This window comes from Anabrus simplex, chromosome 9 (assembly GCF_040414725.1).
Source record: "Anabrus simplex isolate iqAnaSimp1 chromosome 9, ASM4041472v1, whole genome shotgun sequence".
Lineage (NCBI taxonomy): Eukaryota > Metazoa > Arthropoda > Insecta > Orthoptera > Tettigoniidae > Anabrus > Anabrus simplex.
Window position 1 is genome coordinate 21,690,356 of NC_090273.1, and position 17,945 is coordinate 21,708,300.

General features: G+C 39.0%; 1 protein-coding gene across 1 annotated transcript in view; it reads left to right on the top strand.

Moving 5' to 3' along the window:
• Window positions 1–17,945, top strand: part of Msp300 (Muscle-specific protein 300 kDa) — a 589,230-nt gene that overhangs the window by 363,546 nt on the left and 207,739 nt on the right. Inside the window, exons 50-61 of the mRNA XM_068229229.1 lie at window positions 344–493; window positions 1,693–1,860; window positions 2,159–2,329; window positions 4,186–4,341; window positions 4,411–4,563; window positions 5,424–5,745; window positions 7,317–7,492; window positions 10,469–10,600; window positions 14,527–14,718; window positions 14,912–15,196; window positions 16,854–17,234; window positions 17,325–17,473. Coding sequence (XP_068085330.1) covers window positions 344–493; window positions 1,693–1,860; window positions 2,159–2,329; window positions 4,186–4,341; window positions 4,411–4,563; window positions 5,424–5,745; window positions 7,317–7,492; window positions 10,469–10,600; window positions 14,527–14,718; window positions 14,912–15,196; window positions 16,854–17,234; window positions 17,325–17,473 — 2,435 coding nt within the window. The remainder of the gene's footprint in view (window positions 1–343; window positions 494–1,692; window positions 1,861–2,158; window positions 2,330–4,185; window positions 4,342–4,410; window positions 4,564–5,423; window positions 5,746–7,316; window positions 7,493–10,468; window positions 10,601–14,526; window positions 14,719–14,911; window positions 15,197–16,853; window positions 17,235–17,324; window positions 17,474–17,945) is intronic.

Consider the following 17,945-nt stretch of genomic DNA (forward strand, 5'->3'; position numbering starts at 1 on the left):
ATTGCTTCGAACATGCGGGGTGATTACAGTGATTGCTATGAAACTGGATAGGGTGGTCAAATTAAGACATCATACTATTTGCTTGTATTTTATGTTCAAATTGGTGACATTCTGTGTTGAGTTTGTTGTCAGAAATAATCCAGCACTGGGGTCATGCCAACTTGTCTAAGAATTCAGCAGTGGAAAGTTAATACTTTTTTGTCGTTTATAATGGAACCTAAAATGACCTTCAATTTTATGACAAACTGACTATTACTATTAAATTGAATATTAGTTGATCATTATCTTATAAGACCTGTTGATCATAGATGTACAGTTCCCTTATCTGCACATATTGTTCCAGAATCTGCAAGGTGAGGTGCGTGCCAAGGAGCTTGAGATGGATGCTGTTACTGAGCGAGCCCAGCAGCTATACAAGGGCAGTGTGAGCACTCGTAGCTCTCTCATCTCTGAGCTGGGATTCAAGTACCAGCAGGTGTCTCATAAAGTCAAGGTGAGAATTACAGTATGGCTCAATACATGTTATGGAGAATAGAATAAAACAAACATTTTCTATTGTGACATTTGCACTGAAATATTTTTTCTTGAAATTATGATACTGTATTTACTATTAATTCATATGAGCAAATTGTTCCAACTGTTTCGTAAATAAGTATAAATATGTGCTAGCTTACCAGATACATGTACAAAATAATGCTTGTTTTCCAACTTCCAGTCCATCATGCTTGCTTCACCATATTTCATACGTCTTTATCAGATATATCTGTTGCTGCAGCCATTTTCATTTGAATCCAACCATTGCATGTGGAATTTTAAAAACAAAAACTGATATCCCTGATGTTTAGATTTCATGTAAAACAGAAGTTTCTGTAGCTGTGATCACGATATCATCTTGCTTGATTTTTAAAACCAAAATGTGCCAGAGTTGTTCAACATTTTTGAAAAACCAGGATAAACTGAAGAAAGCTTTTATGAATAATTGCATCATAGGGAACTTCCCTTAAACCTCTCTTACCTTAGCTTGCAGTTTCTCCACTTTAATTGGTTTCTGTATGTCTTCATTTTTAACTCTGTACTTTTTTTTGTCTTCTGAATGATGTTCCTCAAAAACATTATTTCAACTACCTGGATACAACTTTTATCTCTTTTCCTTTTCATAGGTCAAATTTCTGCTCCATATGTTGTTGTAGGATAGAGTATGTCTTGCACATCATTTCCTTAGTCTTCATTAGTATATCTTTATTCCACAGCAAGTTTCTCACATTGTGATAGAAAGCACTTTCCATTTGTATTCTCCTGCTTATATCCATTTTTTTAATATTTTGGTTTTATTAGACGTGTTGTAACATCAATTGCATTTTCGTTTATGGAATTTGTACATTTGTATCTATAACTGGTATTGCAGTTATTAAACCCATTTCTGTTAATGGTTTCTTTGCTATGCTAATAGTACAGTGCAGTGTAGTTATATTTTCATTTCTGGATGGGTTTGTAGTTCTAAACAACATGAGGAATGAGGTAAAAGGAGATACAACAGACTTATTTACACACAAATTTCAAGCCCACATAGTAAAATATCGAAATTTGCAAATCTGTCTTTTCTTTCCTCTATAGAATAGGCAAAAGTGAATTAAATTAATACTTTTTCTCAAAGGAAGTATCTCTATTAATGTTGGCATGGGTGTGTTTCAGGACTTGACTGCACGGTGGCACCAGTATGTCACCAGTCACCAGGAGTTCGACAGCCACATTGCTGAGTGCACGCAATGGTTGGAGGATATCAAAAATAAGCTTTCCTACTGCTCGGACCTCAGTGCTTCTTCTCAGAAGGACCTGGAGGGAAAACTGGAGACTATTCAGGTACCTTTCAAATTATCCATATTTCTGCTGTATGAAATAAGTTATCTTGAGGTATGTGAGATAAATCATGAACTCAGCTTCTCATTGTGTATTTTTAAATGTAGTAGTATCTGTATTTCTTTTATTATCACATATTTCCTCCATAGATGTTCTCTATATGTAAGCAAAACTGTACATGGTTCATTTTCTCCAAAAAACAAAAAAAGGAAGCACAATCTGTCGAGCCCCTCACACAATTTCATATTCTATAATAATTTGGTTGAGTGAATCACACTATTAAAACAATGATCTGCTCCAGGATTTGCTGCTATACAAAGAAGAAGGCTTCACCAAGGTTCAAGGACTAGTTGAATTGGCACAAACAGTCCTTGCTAATACAGCACCATCTGGCCATGCTGCCATCAACCAGGTGCTGGCTAAACTACAAGAGGAGTGGAGTGCCCTAGCATCAAGGATGCTGGAGATCAAGGTTTGTAACAGTTTGCTCATCTTTGTCCAATCTTATTCTAGCCGGACTGAGTAACACAGACAGTTGAGGCGCTGACCTTCTGACCCCAACTTGGCAGGTTCGATCCTGCCTCAGTCCGGTGGTATTTGAAGGTGCTCAAATACGTCAGCCTCGTGTCGGTAGATTTACTGGTGCGTAAAAGAACTCTTGCGTGACAAAATTCCAGCACGTCGGCATCTTTGAAAACCCGTAAAAGTAGTTAGTGGGACGTAAAACAAAATAACATTATTATTATTAATCTAATTCTACTTATCATCTAGTCATCTTCTGATTATATATTGAATGCGCCATGTTCTAAGTTTTAATATGGCAACTCATCCTGAAATGTGCTACAATTTTTAAGAATAAAAAATAAATAAATCCACAAAAATGTAACTATAGTACTCACCCATTAATGAAAAATGAGATTCATATGTTTCTGTTTTCTAATGCAGAATTTGTCAGTGACTTTACAGTACAATGCCTTGATATTGGCGACTGTATTCTACTCACTGTGAGAGTATAGCAAAGCCACTAAGCTGTAGCTGTAACATGGTGTTTCAAAGAAAGGTCTTGATTCCGTTGTGGGAAGAAAAGCATCTATGTGGTTCAGCAGCTGTTAAGGTGTTGTGATTATATTCTCAAGAATCTAGTAATTTGAGAGAACATGTTTTGTAATTTGCTGGCCAGGATGAATTGAAGTAGTGGTACAGTTCCTTCTGTGTTCCTGAAGTTTGATCTTTGATATAAAACTGAAAATTCCACTTTCAATCTACATTTCTGTAGCATGCTGTAAGCCTGGGCAGCAGGAATGAAGACCAAACATTTCATTTAAAAATACCATCTGTTTACAAATTGCTACAAAATACATAAATAGAAGTTAAATACAAGGAAAATAGAGGACATATGATAAATATTTTCATCTACTCCTGAACACGATGCTAAATCATGTAACAGTCCAAGATGAATGAGAACGTTTTATAGGCGTATGTAGGGCAATATGGGAGTATGGATGGTATGGATTCACTCCCAGAACAGTTAGTTAGCACTGAAATGAAATGAAATGGCGTATGGCTTTTAGTGCCGGGAGTGTCCGAGGACAAGTTCGGCTTGCCAGATGCAGGTCTTTTGATATGACTCCCATAGGCGACCTGCGTGTCGTGATGAGGACGAAATGATGATGAAGACGACACATACACCCAGCCCCCACGTCAGTGAAATTAACCAATGAAGGTTGAAATTCCCGACCCTGCCGGGAATCGAACCCGGGACCCCTGTGACCAAAGGCCAGCACGCTAACCATTTAGCCATGGAGCCGGACAGTTAGCACTTACGAGAACTTAAATGTGAGATCCACTGATATGTTAATGAAGCCTTTTCAGTTCAACAATTTGACTCTCCTATGTCTCTGTAAGAACATCAGTTTGGTACTAAATGAAGCATTAAATGTATAGTAATAGTGAGAATTATATCAGTTGGAAAAAAAAGGGTAGAAAAATAGCTGTAATTAAAATAATTAAAATGTTTTGTTACATTTTGCATTTGAATGAATAAATGATGGGGTCTTCAGATAAAAATATGTGAGATTAGGTTATCAACTAATGAGGCTGATACAAGCAAAGATGATGTAGGAGAAAATCGATCAACCCTGAATTCTGTTATTGATCAATTCTTTTAAGTAATCTTTCACCAGACATGAAGAGTATCATTTTGTTTCTGTAACATTCAGCATAAGTTCTTTAGACATTAGCTTGATGTGATGATCTGTATCAAAAAAGTTCATTATATAAAATAAAGCAGACTGATGATCTCATTGCTATTTTTTTTTTTTCTTATAGACAATACTTGATGACTCAATTCATCGGTGGTCAGGCTTCCTGGAGCAAATTCATCAGCTCGGTAAGACAGTTGAGTTCCTGGAGTCTGTATCGGATGAAGTCTCAGAGTTCCAGACCACAATGTCTGAGAAGAGAGCTCAGCTGGAGCGTATTAAGGTGAGAAATATTTTTGTAATTACAAATGCTGATACAACAGAGCAGGACACTAACAAGATATCTTTGCAGAACCTGGAGGAGAAAGTACGATGTGAGAAGATTGAGGTCGACAGCCTGAAAGCCAAAGCTGCCGAAATGCTTGCCAGTGGTCAACAGAGCCATGCTGCAACCCAAGCTCAGGGAATACTCAACAAATTTGACAAGCTTGCTGAGAAAATCAAGGTAAGCTAGTGATTTGTTATTTCAGCTTGAGCTGACAAGTTAGTACAGTATTATAATCTGTAGGATATCCCAGAACTTTCTAATGTCCTGTTCGTTGTTTGACTGGAAACTGGACACCAAAAAAGTAAATATAAATTTTGCCATTTCATTTTCATTGCTTCATTGCAGGATGATATAGGACAGGTTTCTCTCATTTAGCTGATAAAATGGAAGAAAAGTGAATAGGTTGTGGTTACGTGCATCAGTTCAATGCTGTTTCAGGGTGGTATGAGATTCCTCTGAAAGAAATACACAACTTACTTAAAATGTTTGGCTTATCACTTGATATTAAAATAATTAATTAATACAAATAATAACAATAATATTAATAATAATAATAATGTTTTTAAAAACAAATTTACCTGGAAAATCATGTGGTATAAGGAAGGGCATCCCGACATTTAACCTTTGGTAAAAACCGAAAATGAGCCTATGACTGTAGTAACCTCAAAATCACTGAGATAAGCTGAAAAGTAACTAACATTTCATTTCCTTGAATGTCTGCTGCTGGCCAGGATGAGTAGTTCAGATGAAAGAGCACTGGCCTTCTAAGCTCAAGTTGGTAGGTTTGATTCTGACTCAGTCCGGTGGTAATGGAAGGTGCTCACATATGTAAGTCTTATGTCATTAGATTTACAAGTACATTAAAAAACTCCTGCAGGACAAAGTTCTGGCATCTCTGCATCTCCAGAAACTATCATATTAATTAATTAGTGTGATGTAAAAGCAATATTGTTCTTATTTCTTGGAGCTGTTACCTTTTAAGTTTTACTACATCAGTTATCATCATAAAAAATGGTAAATGTCAATTCTCTCTACAGAACCTGTTGGGTGAACGTGAAGACCAATGCAAGGACCATCGCCTCTACAAAGAAGCTTACGATGACCTGATTGGCTGGCTGAGCCGAGCACGTGAAAAGATACCTTCCATGAAACAACGTTCTCTTAGCGACAAGCTAGCAATTGAGAATGTGGTGGCACCCCTCGAGGCTCTTCTCAACAAACAGGCCCAAGGGGAGCTTCTTGTGGAGCACCTACAGCACACAGGAGAGGTGGTCATTGCAAGCACGTCTCCTCAGGGTCAGGAAATTATCAGGAATGAGATCCGGGCACTCAGGGAGAACTTTGAAGGACTTTTCAAAGGTAAGTGCTAATATTCCTACCCCTTTTTAGTATTTTTAATGTGATCATTCTAACAGGTCCTCAGTCTGCAGAGATAATTTTTATTTGAAATAGACTTTCAACTTACTAGGTTATGTCAATGCTGAAGAGATGTGATGCAGAGAATAAAAATTACCAACTGGACACCTGTGGGGACCAGCATTTTGGTGTTTGCATATGTCCCTTCGGTTGCTTATCCATGTTGAAGGAGCATTCCACCACCTTACTCAGACGCAAGACTCCTTTCATTGTTAACTGCCCTTAACATGTATCAAAGTGGTTTTCTTCACTTCACATTACAATATTAAAATCTACATTGTCAAAGAACATTGTGATATATTTTACTAACAATGTTGTCGATTACCATATTTACCCATGTAATTTTCCCACCCTTAATTTTAAGATGAAAATTTGGTGGAAAATAAAAATTTGCATAATTTTCTTGCCTTGATTATGTAAAAGTTTCTCATCTACAGTGTGGCTTGTACTTATTTTAATGTGAAATGTGAGGTCATGAAAACAACTATTGCTTCAAACAGCTGGTTGTCAGTTTGTAGGCAGCATCTCAGAAGTGCAAACGGCAACACAGCATAACGGGGAAACTCGGCAAGCTTCTAGAAACCACATGGGAAACAAGCACTTGGTCTATAACATATACCAGTATCTGTGCAAATATTTTTACATATGTAAGTGAATAGTGTGAGGGAAGCAATGACAAACTAATGCTCCTCATCATACCTTGGATGCTTTACATGGTGCTGCTGTAGGTTTTTCCAATTTTCTTATAACCACATTACCTTTAGTGGTGCTTTTAGAGGATCCAACCAGCCTCTATGCTAAGTGATTCCCAAGTGAATAATGCTTAGTGATGGGTAAGAAAATCAGGAGTTAAAACACAATTTTAAATAACAGTGATTGCATTCACAGGAAATAATTACAATCTTACTGCAGCACGCAAATTTTGCGTACAGTCATCACATGTTGCTGTGTGTGAAGAAGACAGCATTATCATTTCAGGGTTCAAAATCAGGCCAATATAATGGTGCCATGGATTACAAAGAAAAGAAAATATATAGGAATCTTGCAGAAATAACCTTTATCTTTAAAGGAGGACTTGTATATGCCAGCAATTGGCAAAGAATTGTACCAAGGAAAAGTGGCAGAACTCCATCAGTATTTTAGATTCAAAATTAATTGTCCATAATTTTCCATCATTCCACTTTTTGAGATTAAAACATGATAAGAAGTTGAGAAAATTAGCAAGTAAATACAAGAACTACCCCTGCTTTTCATTATAGAATTCGAGTTTCACTGTACAGCCATCAATAAATTAGTTACCCATCTTTTTTTCTTGCAAATGCGCTCTGAGATTTCATGCCAGCTAATTCATAAGTCTAGGGTATTTCAAGGCCTGAACATTAGATACCTTTATTTTGGTCCATCCTTTCTTTTGTTATTGACCTTTACCCCACTCCATTATTTTCAAAAACTGGATAAAGATTAAGTTTATTTCTTCCTCTGCTAAGTTCACTATTAGAATATTGTTATTTCAGAAATCAAACAACAGAAGGAACAGCTGGAAGCTACGGTAATACAGTGGCGAGACTACAAAGAAGAATATGAGCGTTTATCTGACTGGTTACAGCAAATCGACATCCTAGTAAAGGCACAGAAGACAGCCCTTCTTGGTACAGTACAGGAGAAGACCAAGCAAGTGCAAGAAATGAAGGTAACTGCTGTTTGTAATACACAGAATGTTTTAACTGATAATGTTTGCAAATTAGTAACAGGACATTTAAACATATCACTAGATGATGATGATGATGATGATGATGATGATGATGATGATGATGGTGATTACTATTATTATTATTATTATTATTATTATTATTATTATTATTATTATTATTATTATTATTATTATTATTATTATTATTATTATTATTATTATTATTATTATTATCATTATTGAGAGATATTCAGGTGGTAATGGGCAGTGTCTGCTTACAGTAGTACAGCAATGAAGTGAAATTAAAACATAAATTATGTAACAAAAACAACAAAATTAATAATTATATTTTAAAACAATAAATTAACTATATGAAATACTAACAAGAAGCCTGCACAGTTGCTAGGTAACACTGTCTGGCCATCCATCCATACTTTACATCACAGCCTGTACGGTTGTTAAGTAACACTTCTGTCCTATATCTTGGTACATAACATTATTTTGTTACACAAATTTTCAGATTATCCCCAGCTCTAAGACATTTTTATGCCAAGAAGGATCTCAATGGGATAATACTGTATAAGTAATAGAAAGGAACGGACAAGTGTCGGATCAACTTGTGTAAAGATAGGAACGTAAATGGTAAAGGGACAAACACAACGATAGGTCAGTGCAAGAAGGGGGAGCAATAGAAAGAGAAGAGAAGGACAGATATGAAAAAACAAAAGGACTGCCACTGCCAATCTGTTCCAAGATGGCAGTGTATGAAGATGCGGAGATTGTCCATGTCCTTTCATGTTTTCATGTCTGTCTTTGACTTCTCTTTCTATTGCTCCCTCTTTTTCCATTGATCTGTCATTATGTTTGATCCTTTTCATGTTCATATCTCTATATGACTCAATTAACCTTTTTGCATCGCAAGCAAAAGCAGTATGTGCTGATGATCTTGAAGGAGTTTCCTGTTTCTTACAAATACTGTAGAAAGTCTGTACATATATTAATTTTGCTGTTTGATTCATATAAGTGGTGCACTACACATTTGCCCATCAGTCTTATCTAGTTCTGTAGAAATGGATTGATGATGTGTGAGTGTCGCTGAGTTGTATTGTGTTCAGCTTTACAAAGTAAGCAAGTTTGATGCTCTGTTTCCAGGTCCTCATTTAGTAGGTTTCAGTCAACCTCATATAGAGAGCCTGCACTACTGAAACTGGAATGTGCTTTGACCACTCCAATGCTAGTGTGGGTTCTGCTGACACATAGTTTTCAGTAGTTCTGTTGAAATGATTATATGAATTAGATAATCAGTCTGGCTACTGTGATTCCAGCTAGTTAATGAAGATCATTTCAGTATCTTAGATATTAAGTAAGAGTTACAAATATATATCTTTCTTTCTTAATCTGTTTATTGTCCAGGGTTGGCTTTTCCCTCGGACTTAGCGAGGGATCCCACCTCTACCGCCTCAAGGGCAGTGTCCTGGAGCTTCAGACATCGGATCAGGGGATACAACTGGGGAGAATGATCAGTACCTCGCCCAGGCGGCCTCACCTGCTATACTGAACAGGGGCCTTGGTGGGGGATGGGAAGATTGGAAGGGATAGACAAGCAAGAGAGAAGGAAGGGCCATGGCCTTAAGTTAGGTACCATCCCGGCATTTGCCTGGAGGGGAAGTGGGAAACCACGGAAAACCACTTCCAGGATGGCTGAGGTGGGAATCGAACCCACCTCTACTCAGTTGACCTCCCGAGGCTGAGTGGACCCCGTTCCAGCCCTCGTACCACTTTTCAAATTTTGTAGCAGAGCCGGGAATCGAACCTGGGCCTCCGGGGGTGGCAGCTAATCACACTAACCACTACACCACAGAGGCGGACAACAAATATATATACCAGAGTAAAATATCAAATTGTCATATTTGCACAAAACACATAATTTTCCTCAAAATAGGATCTATTATTATATCATCTATCACAAGCTTTCTCATAATTAATTCACCTTGCACATGGTTAATATCTTGATCTTTTTGTCTCTTTAGGGGCTTCATATTTAATATGAAAAGCAAAGTATTACAATGCATAATTGTGATTCCCTACATAGGGTACAGTTTTGTTGCATTACTGTATTTCAAAACTTTCATCCTCGGGACTGCAGAGTATTGCAAGAGAGTCACAGTTATCTACAACACTGCACGTCTTTACATTTGCCTCTTTTTTTATACATGAATAGGCTTATCTCTTAAAGCTGGAGTTCATCAAAATTTTGTGTAATGAAAAAGTGCCATGTAACAAAATGTGTGATGCGATGTTGCCTAGCAACAGTACCTTGAGAGCTGCACAGGCCGTCGATCTGTATGTCATGGCCATCCATCAACACTTCACATCACAGCCTGCACGCTTGCTAGGTAACATGACATCTCACATTTTATTGAAAGACATATTTATGATAGTTTGATTTTTCCAAACAGAATTTAATATCATTTTTTCATTACTATTTCTTTTCCTCTTCTTTTGCATGTTTGAAACAAACAAACACACACATATGAAGTAAATACTGTTCAGACTGAGCTCAATTTACTACTTTTCTCCATTTGTTTCACTTTCTTTCGTTGGCAGTACTGTGGAAAGAAACTGTAAAGCAGCTCTCTTATCCCTCTCCTGTTCCCACTTCCCTGTAAAGCTAGTGCCCAACAAAGAATTAGTGTTGGTGCCCCCAGACTTGAAATCAAGTACGATCCCATTGAATGTGGTTGCTGTTAAGGGAAAGCAAAACTCAGGATAGAAACTTTTAGCACCAGTTTTTGAACCTCAGATTTCTAAACAGTTGCAACTACCCAGTTCTAAAATGGAGTGGATATAAGCCTGCACCTACTATACTGTACATAGCTGTGTAACATACATTTATAGCTTGTAACATCTTTGATGTCAAGTTCAGCTTCATCTCAGACTGGATGCAGTTTTGATAGAATATTTTCTTTTTTCCAGGATATCATGGACCGCTTGGAAAAGGGTCAAGAACAGATTGATAAGTTCAACAAGTCTGCTGCTGTATTACTGACATCACATCTTGACACTTATATTAACAATCAGCTGCGACATCTCAACTCCAGATATCAGGTGAGTTATGTTTCTATGAACATGTTAATAGATGTACTTAAGACAACCAATTAATAAACATAGAGAATTGTGGTTCTATTTATTTATAAGGGTGTGATTCGTCCTGCCTTAATGTATAATGTGCGAACAGGGCCAATGACAAGCATCTGAAAGAAAGCTGGAGAAAGTAAAATTCAGAAATCAAACTATGCTGGACTGGAAAGCTGACCAGTAGTAAAGACAAGATTCTGGAGTCAAGACTAAGTTGGTGAAGGAAGTGACTAATGTGGGAAGAAGTCTCTTAGATATGCCTCCCAGGAACCAAAGATGAGGTAGACCTCAGAGGAGTTGGAGGGGTTCTATCTTGGATCTTAAAGAAATGAGCTTGGAGGACAACTTAGTGTACAACAGAAACCAAACAGGTTGAATGCACAGTTTGCGTCATGTAACTATCAGTTTGCATTTGGGAGATAGTGGGTTCGAACCCCATTGTCGGCAGTCCTGAATATGGTTTTACATTGTTTCCTATTTTCACTCTAGAGAAATGCTGGGGCAGTACCTTATTAAAGCCATGGTCAATTCCTTTCTTGCTGTCAACTTGCAGTCAGAAGATAGTGGGTTTGAATCCCACTGTCGGTAGCCCTGAGGAGGTTTCCCATGGTTTACCATTTCCACATCAGGCAAATGCTGGGACTCTACCTTAATTAAGGCACGGTAGATTTCTCCCCACTCTGACATAAAGCAAATTGTAAAAAAAAAAAAAGAAATACCCTCCCTCTCCCAGCCCTTTCCTATCCCATCACTATAAAACCTGTCTTTATCGGTGTGACATAAAACAACTGACATGAATGAAGGAGACAGATCTACATCATATGTCTCAGCAAGACTAATCATGCTGGAGAAGAACGAGAAGAGTTTTATGTTCTATTACCAATTAAAATTATGTTTTCATTGCATCATCTTCTTTATCGCCAGTGTCATTGTTGCTCCCTTAGTACCACACTGAGGTCACATTCAGAGTAATAAGAGGCAATTCCTCTGGACATGATCAATGATCATTCCCCTAGCAATGGCCAATCCAACTATCTTATTTACACTGACTGACAGAGCAAATGCAACACCAAGGAGGAGTGGTTCGAAAGGGATGAAAGTTGGGGAAAAAACAGAGACGGCACGGATGAATAATTGATGTTTATTTCAAACCGATATGCAGGTTACACAATGCGCACGGCATCGACTCAGTAGGATGTAGGACCACCGCGAGCGGCGATGAACGCAGAAACACGTCGAGGTACAGAGTCAATAAGAGTGCGGATGGTGTCCTGAGGGGTGGTTCTCCATTCTCTGTCAACCATTTGCCACAGTTGGTCGTCCGTACGAGGCTGGGGCAGAGTTTGCAAACGGCGTCCAATGAGATCCCACACGTGTTCGATTGGTGAGAGATCCGGAGAGTACGCTGGCCACGGAAGCATCTGTACACCTCGTAGAGCCTGTTGGGAGATGCGAGCAGTGTGTGGGCGGGCATTATCCTGCTGAAACAGAGCATTGGGCAGCCCCTGAAGGTACGGGAGTGCCACCGGCCGCAGCACATGCTGCACGTAGCGGTGGGCATTTAACGTGCCTTGAATACGCACTAGAGGTGACGTGGAATCATACGCAATAGCGCCCCAAACCATGATGCCGCGTTGTCTAGCGGTAGGGCGCTCCACAGTTACGGCCGGATTTGACCTTTCTCCACGCCGACGCCACACGCGTCTGCGGTGACTATCACTGACAGAACAGAAGCGTGACTCATCGGAGAACACGACGTTCCGCCATTCCCTCATCCAAGTCGCTCTAGCCCGGCACCATGCCAGGCGTGCACGTCTATGCTGTGGAGTCAATGGTAATCTTCTGAGCGGACGCCGGGAGTGCAGGCCTCCTTCAAAAAATCGACGGAAATTGTTCTGGTCGATATTGGAACAGCCAGGGTGTCTTGCACATGCTGAAGAATGGCGGTTGACGTGGCGTGCGGGGCTGCCACCGCTTGGCGGCGGATGCGCCGATCCTCACGTGCTGACGTCACTCGGGCTGCGCCTGGACCCCTCGCACGTGCCACATGTCCCTGCGCCAACCATCTTCGCCACAGGCGCTGCACCGTGGACACATCCCTATGGGTATCGGCTGCGATTTGACGAAGCGACCAACCTGCCCTTCTCAGCCCGATCACCATACCCCTCATAAAGTCGTCTGTCTGCTGGAAATGCCTCCGTTGACGGCGGCCTGGCATTCTTAGCTATACACGTGTCCTGTGGCACACGACAACACGTTCTACAATGACTGTCGGCTGAGAAATCACGGTACGAAGTGGGCCATTCGCCAATGCCGTGTCCCATTTATCGTTCGCTACGTGCGCAGCACAGCGGCGCATTTCACATCATGAGCATACCTCAGTGACGTCAGTCTACCCTGCAATTGGCATAAAGTTCTGACCACTCCTTCTTGGTGTTGCATTTGCTCAGTCAGTGTATAATTGGGGGGGTGGTGGAATTCATGGACGCTCAAAACTGCTATGGACCATAAACCTAAAGGTTATGAGAAGTGGGTTAGTTATATCAACATGTCATCGCTGCCGGGACAAAACCTCCTATGTGAAATATTTTAGTTTAGAACTTTGGCCGGTAAGGTTCCGTCATCTAAGGTGCAATATTGTGTGAATATTGTCAAGGCATTCTCGCTCTTCATAATGTATGTGCTGCGGGTCAGTATATCTCAAAAAATATTATCACATAGGAGGTTTTGTCCCAGCAACGACGATATATTGAAAATACCTCAGACAGCATGGACGACCACCCAAGAAATACAAAGTATGATCAAAAATAGAGCTGCTTCACAGCATTAAAAAAACAATGTTTCTTGGTCATGGTTTTAGGTATGAAAGATATGAATTGCCTCAGCTGATAATAGAAGGAAAGACAAATCGAAGGAGAGGAAAAGGCATGAGAGGGACTTCTTGGCTAAAGAATGGGTCTAAGTCTACAACAGTTTATTAGGACAGCTCAGGACAAAAATGTGTGTGCCACAATGATTGCCACCTTTTGTTAAGAAGATGGCTTATTTAAAAGAGACAAGAACAAGAGAATTATCTAAATTATGTTTCTCAAAACTTCTGCAGTATAAAGAGTGAAATATTAAAATGATTTCTTTAATTTCTTCTGCTGAGAACAGGTACTTATTTGTAAGCTTTAATGGAAATCCAGATTAATGCTCTGAGAAAATGCTATGGTAACTCCTTTAAGATGTAATCAATGTACGTAATTTCTTCTCTGCTTTATACTGAATTTAAGTTTGAATGAGAAATGTTTTTAAAATTTAGTATCTGAAACTTCTTTTTTCAGTAAACACAACATTATTGAAAGAGTATATATAGAGGCATTCTTTGATAATTTGTCAAGAACTAAATCTTACTGCAAAACGTATAACTTTCACATTCCTACTGCAACATGTCCAAATTACATTGGAACTTGATTATAAACATGCCTACCGAGCTTGATAGCGGCAGTCGCTTAAGTGTGACCAGTATCCAGTATTCGGGAGATAGCGGGATTGAACCCCACTGTCGGCAGCCCTCAAGATTGTTTTCTGTGGTTTCCAATTTTCACACCAGGCAAATGCTGAGGCTGTACCTTAATTAAGGTCATGGCTGCTTCCTTCCCACTCCCAGCCCTTTCCTGTCCCATTATCGCTATAAGACCTATCTGTGCCGGTGTTACATAAAACAACTTGTAAAAAAAACATTCCTGTCATAAAACATTGAATTAGCAGGTTTGTTTTTATGTTTATTTATTATTTTTTATTCCCCCTCCTAAAACACCTTCATGTTAATTGTAAGTTTTTGTTGTCCACATTAGTTAGTGTTCATGAGTGCAAAAGAACAGTTAGTGTTTTACACTTATTTGTTTTTCCAGGTGCAAGTAAATTTGGCAAAAGATGTGCTGAAAAAAGTGGAGACAAATCTTGAACAGCATCAACAGTATGTGGAGAATCTAGAAAAGGCCAAGGCCTGGATAGAGAATGCTAAGCAAGTGGTATGGGACTGTGGTGCCTCATCTGCTAGCAGCAACCGCGAGGAGCTCCAGGCTCGTCTTGACCAGGTGCAGGTAAGCATTATATCACCTGTGAGAGAAAGTACGATGACACACAATTATAAAACGTTTTCTGTATTGCTGCAAATTATACATATTAATATTCACAAAAGATGGTAATGAAAAATAATAAAGATTTTTTTCAAGCACATATGGTTTTATGAAATAGTATCTCGAGATATAATATTACGCTTTTGATGGTTTGTAGGAACTTCTTCGCAAGCGTGAAGAGGGTCAGAACCTAGTGCATGCCACTGTGAACTGTGGTGAAAAAGTGTTGCGTAATACTCGTTCTGATGGCCGTGACACCATCAATTCACAGCTGAAAGATCTCCAGGCTGAGTGGGACAGGCTGGTCCGTAAGATTTCTACAGCCAAGGTCCATTTGGAAACAAGTCTCTTGCAGTGGGCAGATTATAGTTCATCGTACTCACAGCTGCAACAATGGATCACCGATCGTGAGGCCAAACTGCAACAGGTCTGCGAACACAAGGTGAGTTATTTAATATTTTTTAATCAGTTTATTGCAGTTTTCTTCCTTATGTATTTTCATTACTTCTTAAAAGATACTCCATAACATGTTAATGACAGTCCTGTTTTTATCATTCCTGTAGTTTTGAATATTTTTTAATTGTATAACCTCTAATATTTTCTTATTGAAGATATCTTTTGGTTATCTCCTTTAAACAAACATCTCTATTACCATTATTACCACTGTAGTCTTCGAGACTACTCATTGGGTTTCACCTCCTTTTTATGATCTTAAAAAATCTCAGTTTTGTAACTTTGCATACCTTCTGTGTTTTCCTATTATTCCTCATTTTTTTTACCACCTCTGTAAACCCCTTAATTTTTATACTTCACATTTTCTTGTGTTTGTCAGGCTTTCTCTTTATGTTGTTCATTCAGTCTACTCTGGCCTGTCATATTAATCCTTTGTGTGTTTTCCTACATTCCTTCCTAACTTCTTGACTTCTTTGATATTCTTAAAAACAGATTACTCTGTAAAATTAAATAGGCAGCAGTAATAATTTCCTTTTTTCAATTCATAGGCTTCAGACATTTATATAGTTATACAAAGAGAAATGGGAGCATGAATAAAATCACATAAAAGGATAAGCACTATGACAGGTTAGAGTGGGAAGAGGGAGCAATAGAAAAGGAGATGAAGACAAACATGGAAGCACAAGAGGACAAGGATAAACTCCAAATCTTCATGCACTGTCATCTTAAAATAAATTACCTCTTTTTGCAGGAATCCCTCTTCTTCCATATCCATTTTTTCTCAGCCCCCAACAAGCTTGTTTCTTCTTCCTAGCTTCATCAGGAAAGCAGGTGCTTCAACATTCACCAAGGGGCCATCTTGATAGATCTTTTGTCTTGAAGTGGGAAGCAATTATTATTATTATAATCATTATTATTATTTTTATTATTATGCAAGCAGTGTGGTATAGGGGTAGCGTGCATGCCTCTTACCCCGAGACCCTTGGTTCGATTCCATTCAGCCTACGTGATTACAATTAGGAGCTATGTGTTAGTAAGATGGCGGCCAAGAATAACAGCTGAGAGGATTTGTCATGCTGACTGCATGACACCTCATAATCTGCACGCCCCTTCGGGATGAGAATTGGTCATTTGGGCTGTTGCAACATGGGGTTTGGTTTTTTATTATTATTTTCTTTGATTTTGACACTACTTTGGTCCACGGGAAACTACTGATGGTATATTCTCTTATCTTTGCCCATCTTAGATCCATCTTTCTGCCCCTTCCTTTATTTGATTCTTTATCAGGCCCATTCAGCTGGATCCATTCACCAAATTATTTAAATTTATCCAACCTCTGGACTTTCCCAGATGCTTTTGTTTATCATGTTTGTATTCTATTTCACGTGAAATCTAATCCTGGGTCCTGTTCTCTCCGTGATTTAATGTAATTTTTCTAGCATTATTTGGGCTACTTCTTTATCTTTTGCTAGTACTGCCATGTCATCTGCAAACACTAATCAATTATTATTATGTTGTTGTTTCCTAATTGCTTCATTTTATAAGAGATCAGACAGCTTTGAGATAAATGTATGGATAAAGAAAGATACACTTGTTTATTTCTTGAACATCAACCATAGTAATGTAACTGTATGTGTTCTATCCAGGTAACAAAACCCAAGAAAGGACCAGCCGCAGGACTCAGTGCTCTTGGTATTGGTGAACGCAAAGCCACTCTACGACAGACAAGCAGTATAGTGCAGGATATTGTATCCTTTGAGCCTATGATTCAGTCAGTGACATCTAAAGCAGAAGATTTACTTCAGGCAGCTCCTGCATCTGAAATCTCCAGTAAATACGAGACTCTCAGCAAGCAGGCTAAAGAACTTTATGCCAAGCAGAAGGAAACCGTCGAACAACACCAGGCCTTTATTGATGCAGGCAACGATTTCATGCAGTGGATCCGAGCAGCCAAGGAGAAGCTGAGCAAGTGTTCGGAGCCCACTGGGGATAAGGAGTCTCTTAGCAGCAAAGTGTCCCAACTCAAGGTAAGACAGGATTTTAGTTTCTTTGATTATCTGTCTATGTTGTAACGCTGTGAGGACACTTGAACCCGGTTACTTTTGTGTGCTCTACAGGTCCTTCAGAGTGAGCAGGAAGAGGGTCAGCAGAAATTAGAGAAGGCTCTGGAGCAAGGAGACGTAGCCTGCCAGGTGGCAGATCAGGAAGATAAAGAGGTTATTGAAGAAGAAGTGGCACTCTTACAAGAAGAGTTTGATAACTATGTGTAAGTACCTACCTTGACCGGCTCCATGGTTAGTGTGCTGGTCTTGGGTCCAACGCCCAAGTTCGATTCCCGGCCAGGTTGGGGATTTTAATCTTAATTGATTAATTTCAATGTGTGCGTGTGTGTACTGATTCTTGCAGTTAGCTGTACACTTCACTTGTCCATACTACTTGAGTGTAAAACACTTGCTATGATACGCGACACTGATGTTGAAATGTCTGACTAAAACCATTAGTTGTAGTGCGAAGGCATTGTGTTGTCTCTTGAGCTGATGTGATCTGTAATACTGTTGCAAAACAAATTATGCTACTAGATTTGGGAAAGACTGCTGATTTCAATGGAATAATAATAATTTTATAAATGACTTTGAATAATTTTTAAATATAAAGGCAAAAGTCAATTGAAATCAGAAAATTGTGTTTTGAAATTGTCAGTGAGTTAGGTTCTGTAGATTTTCTGACTAGAAGGATTT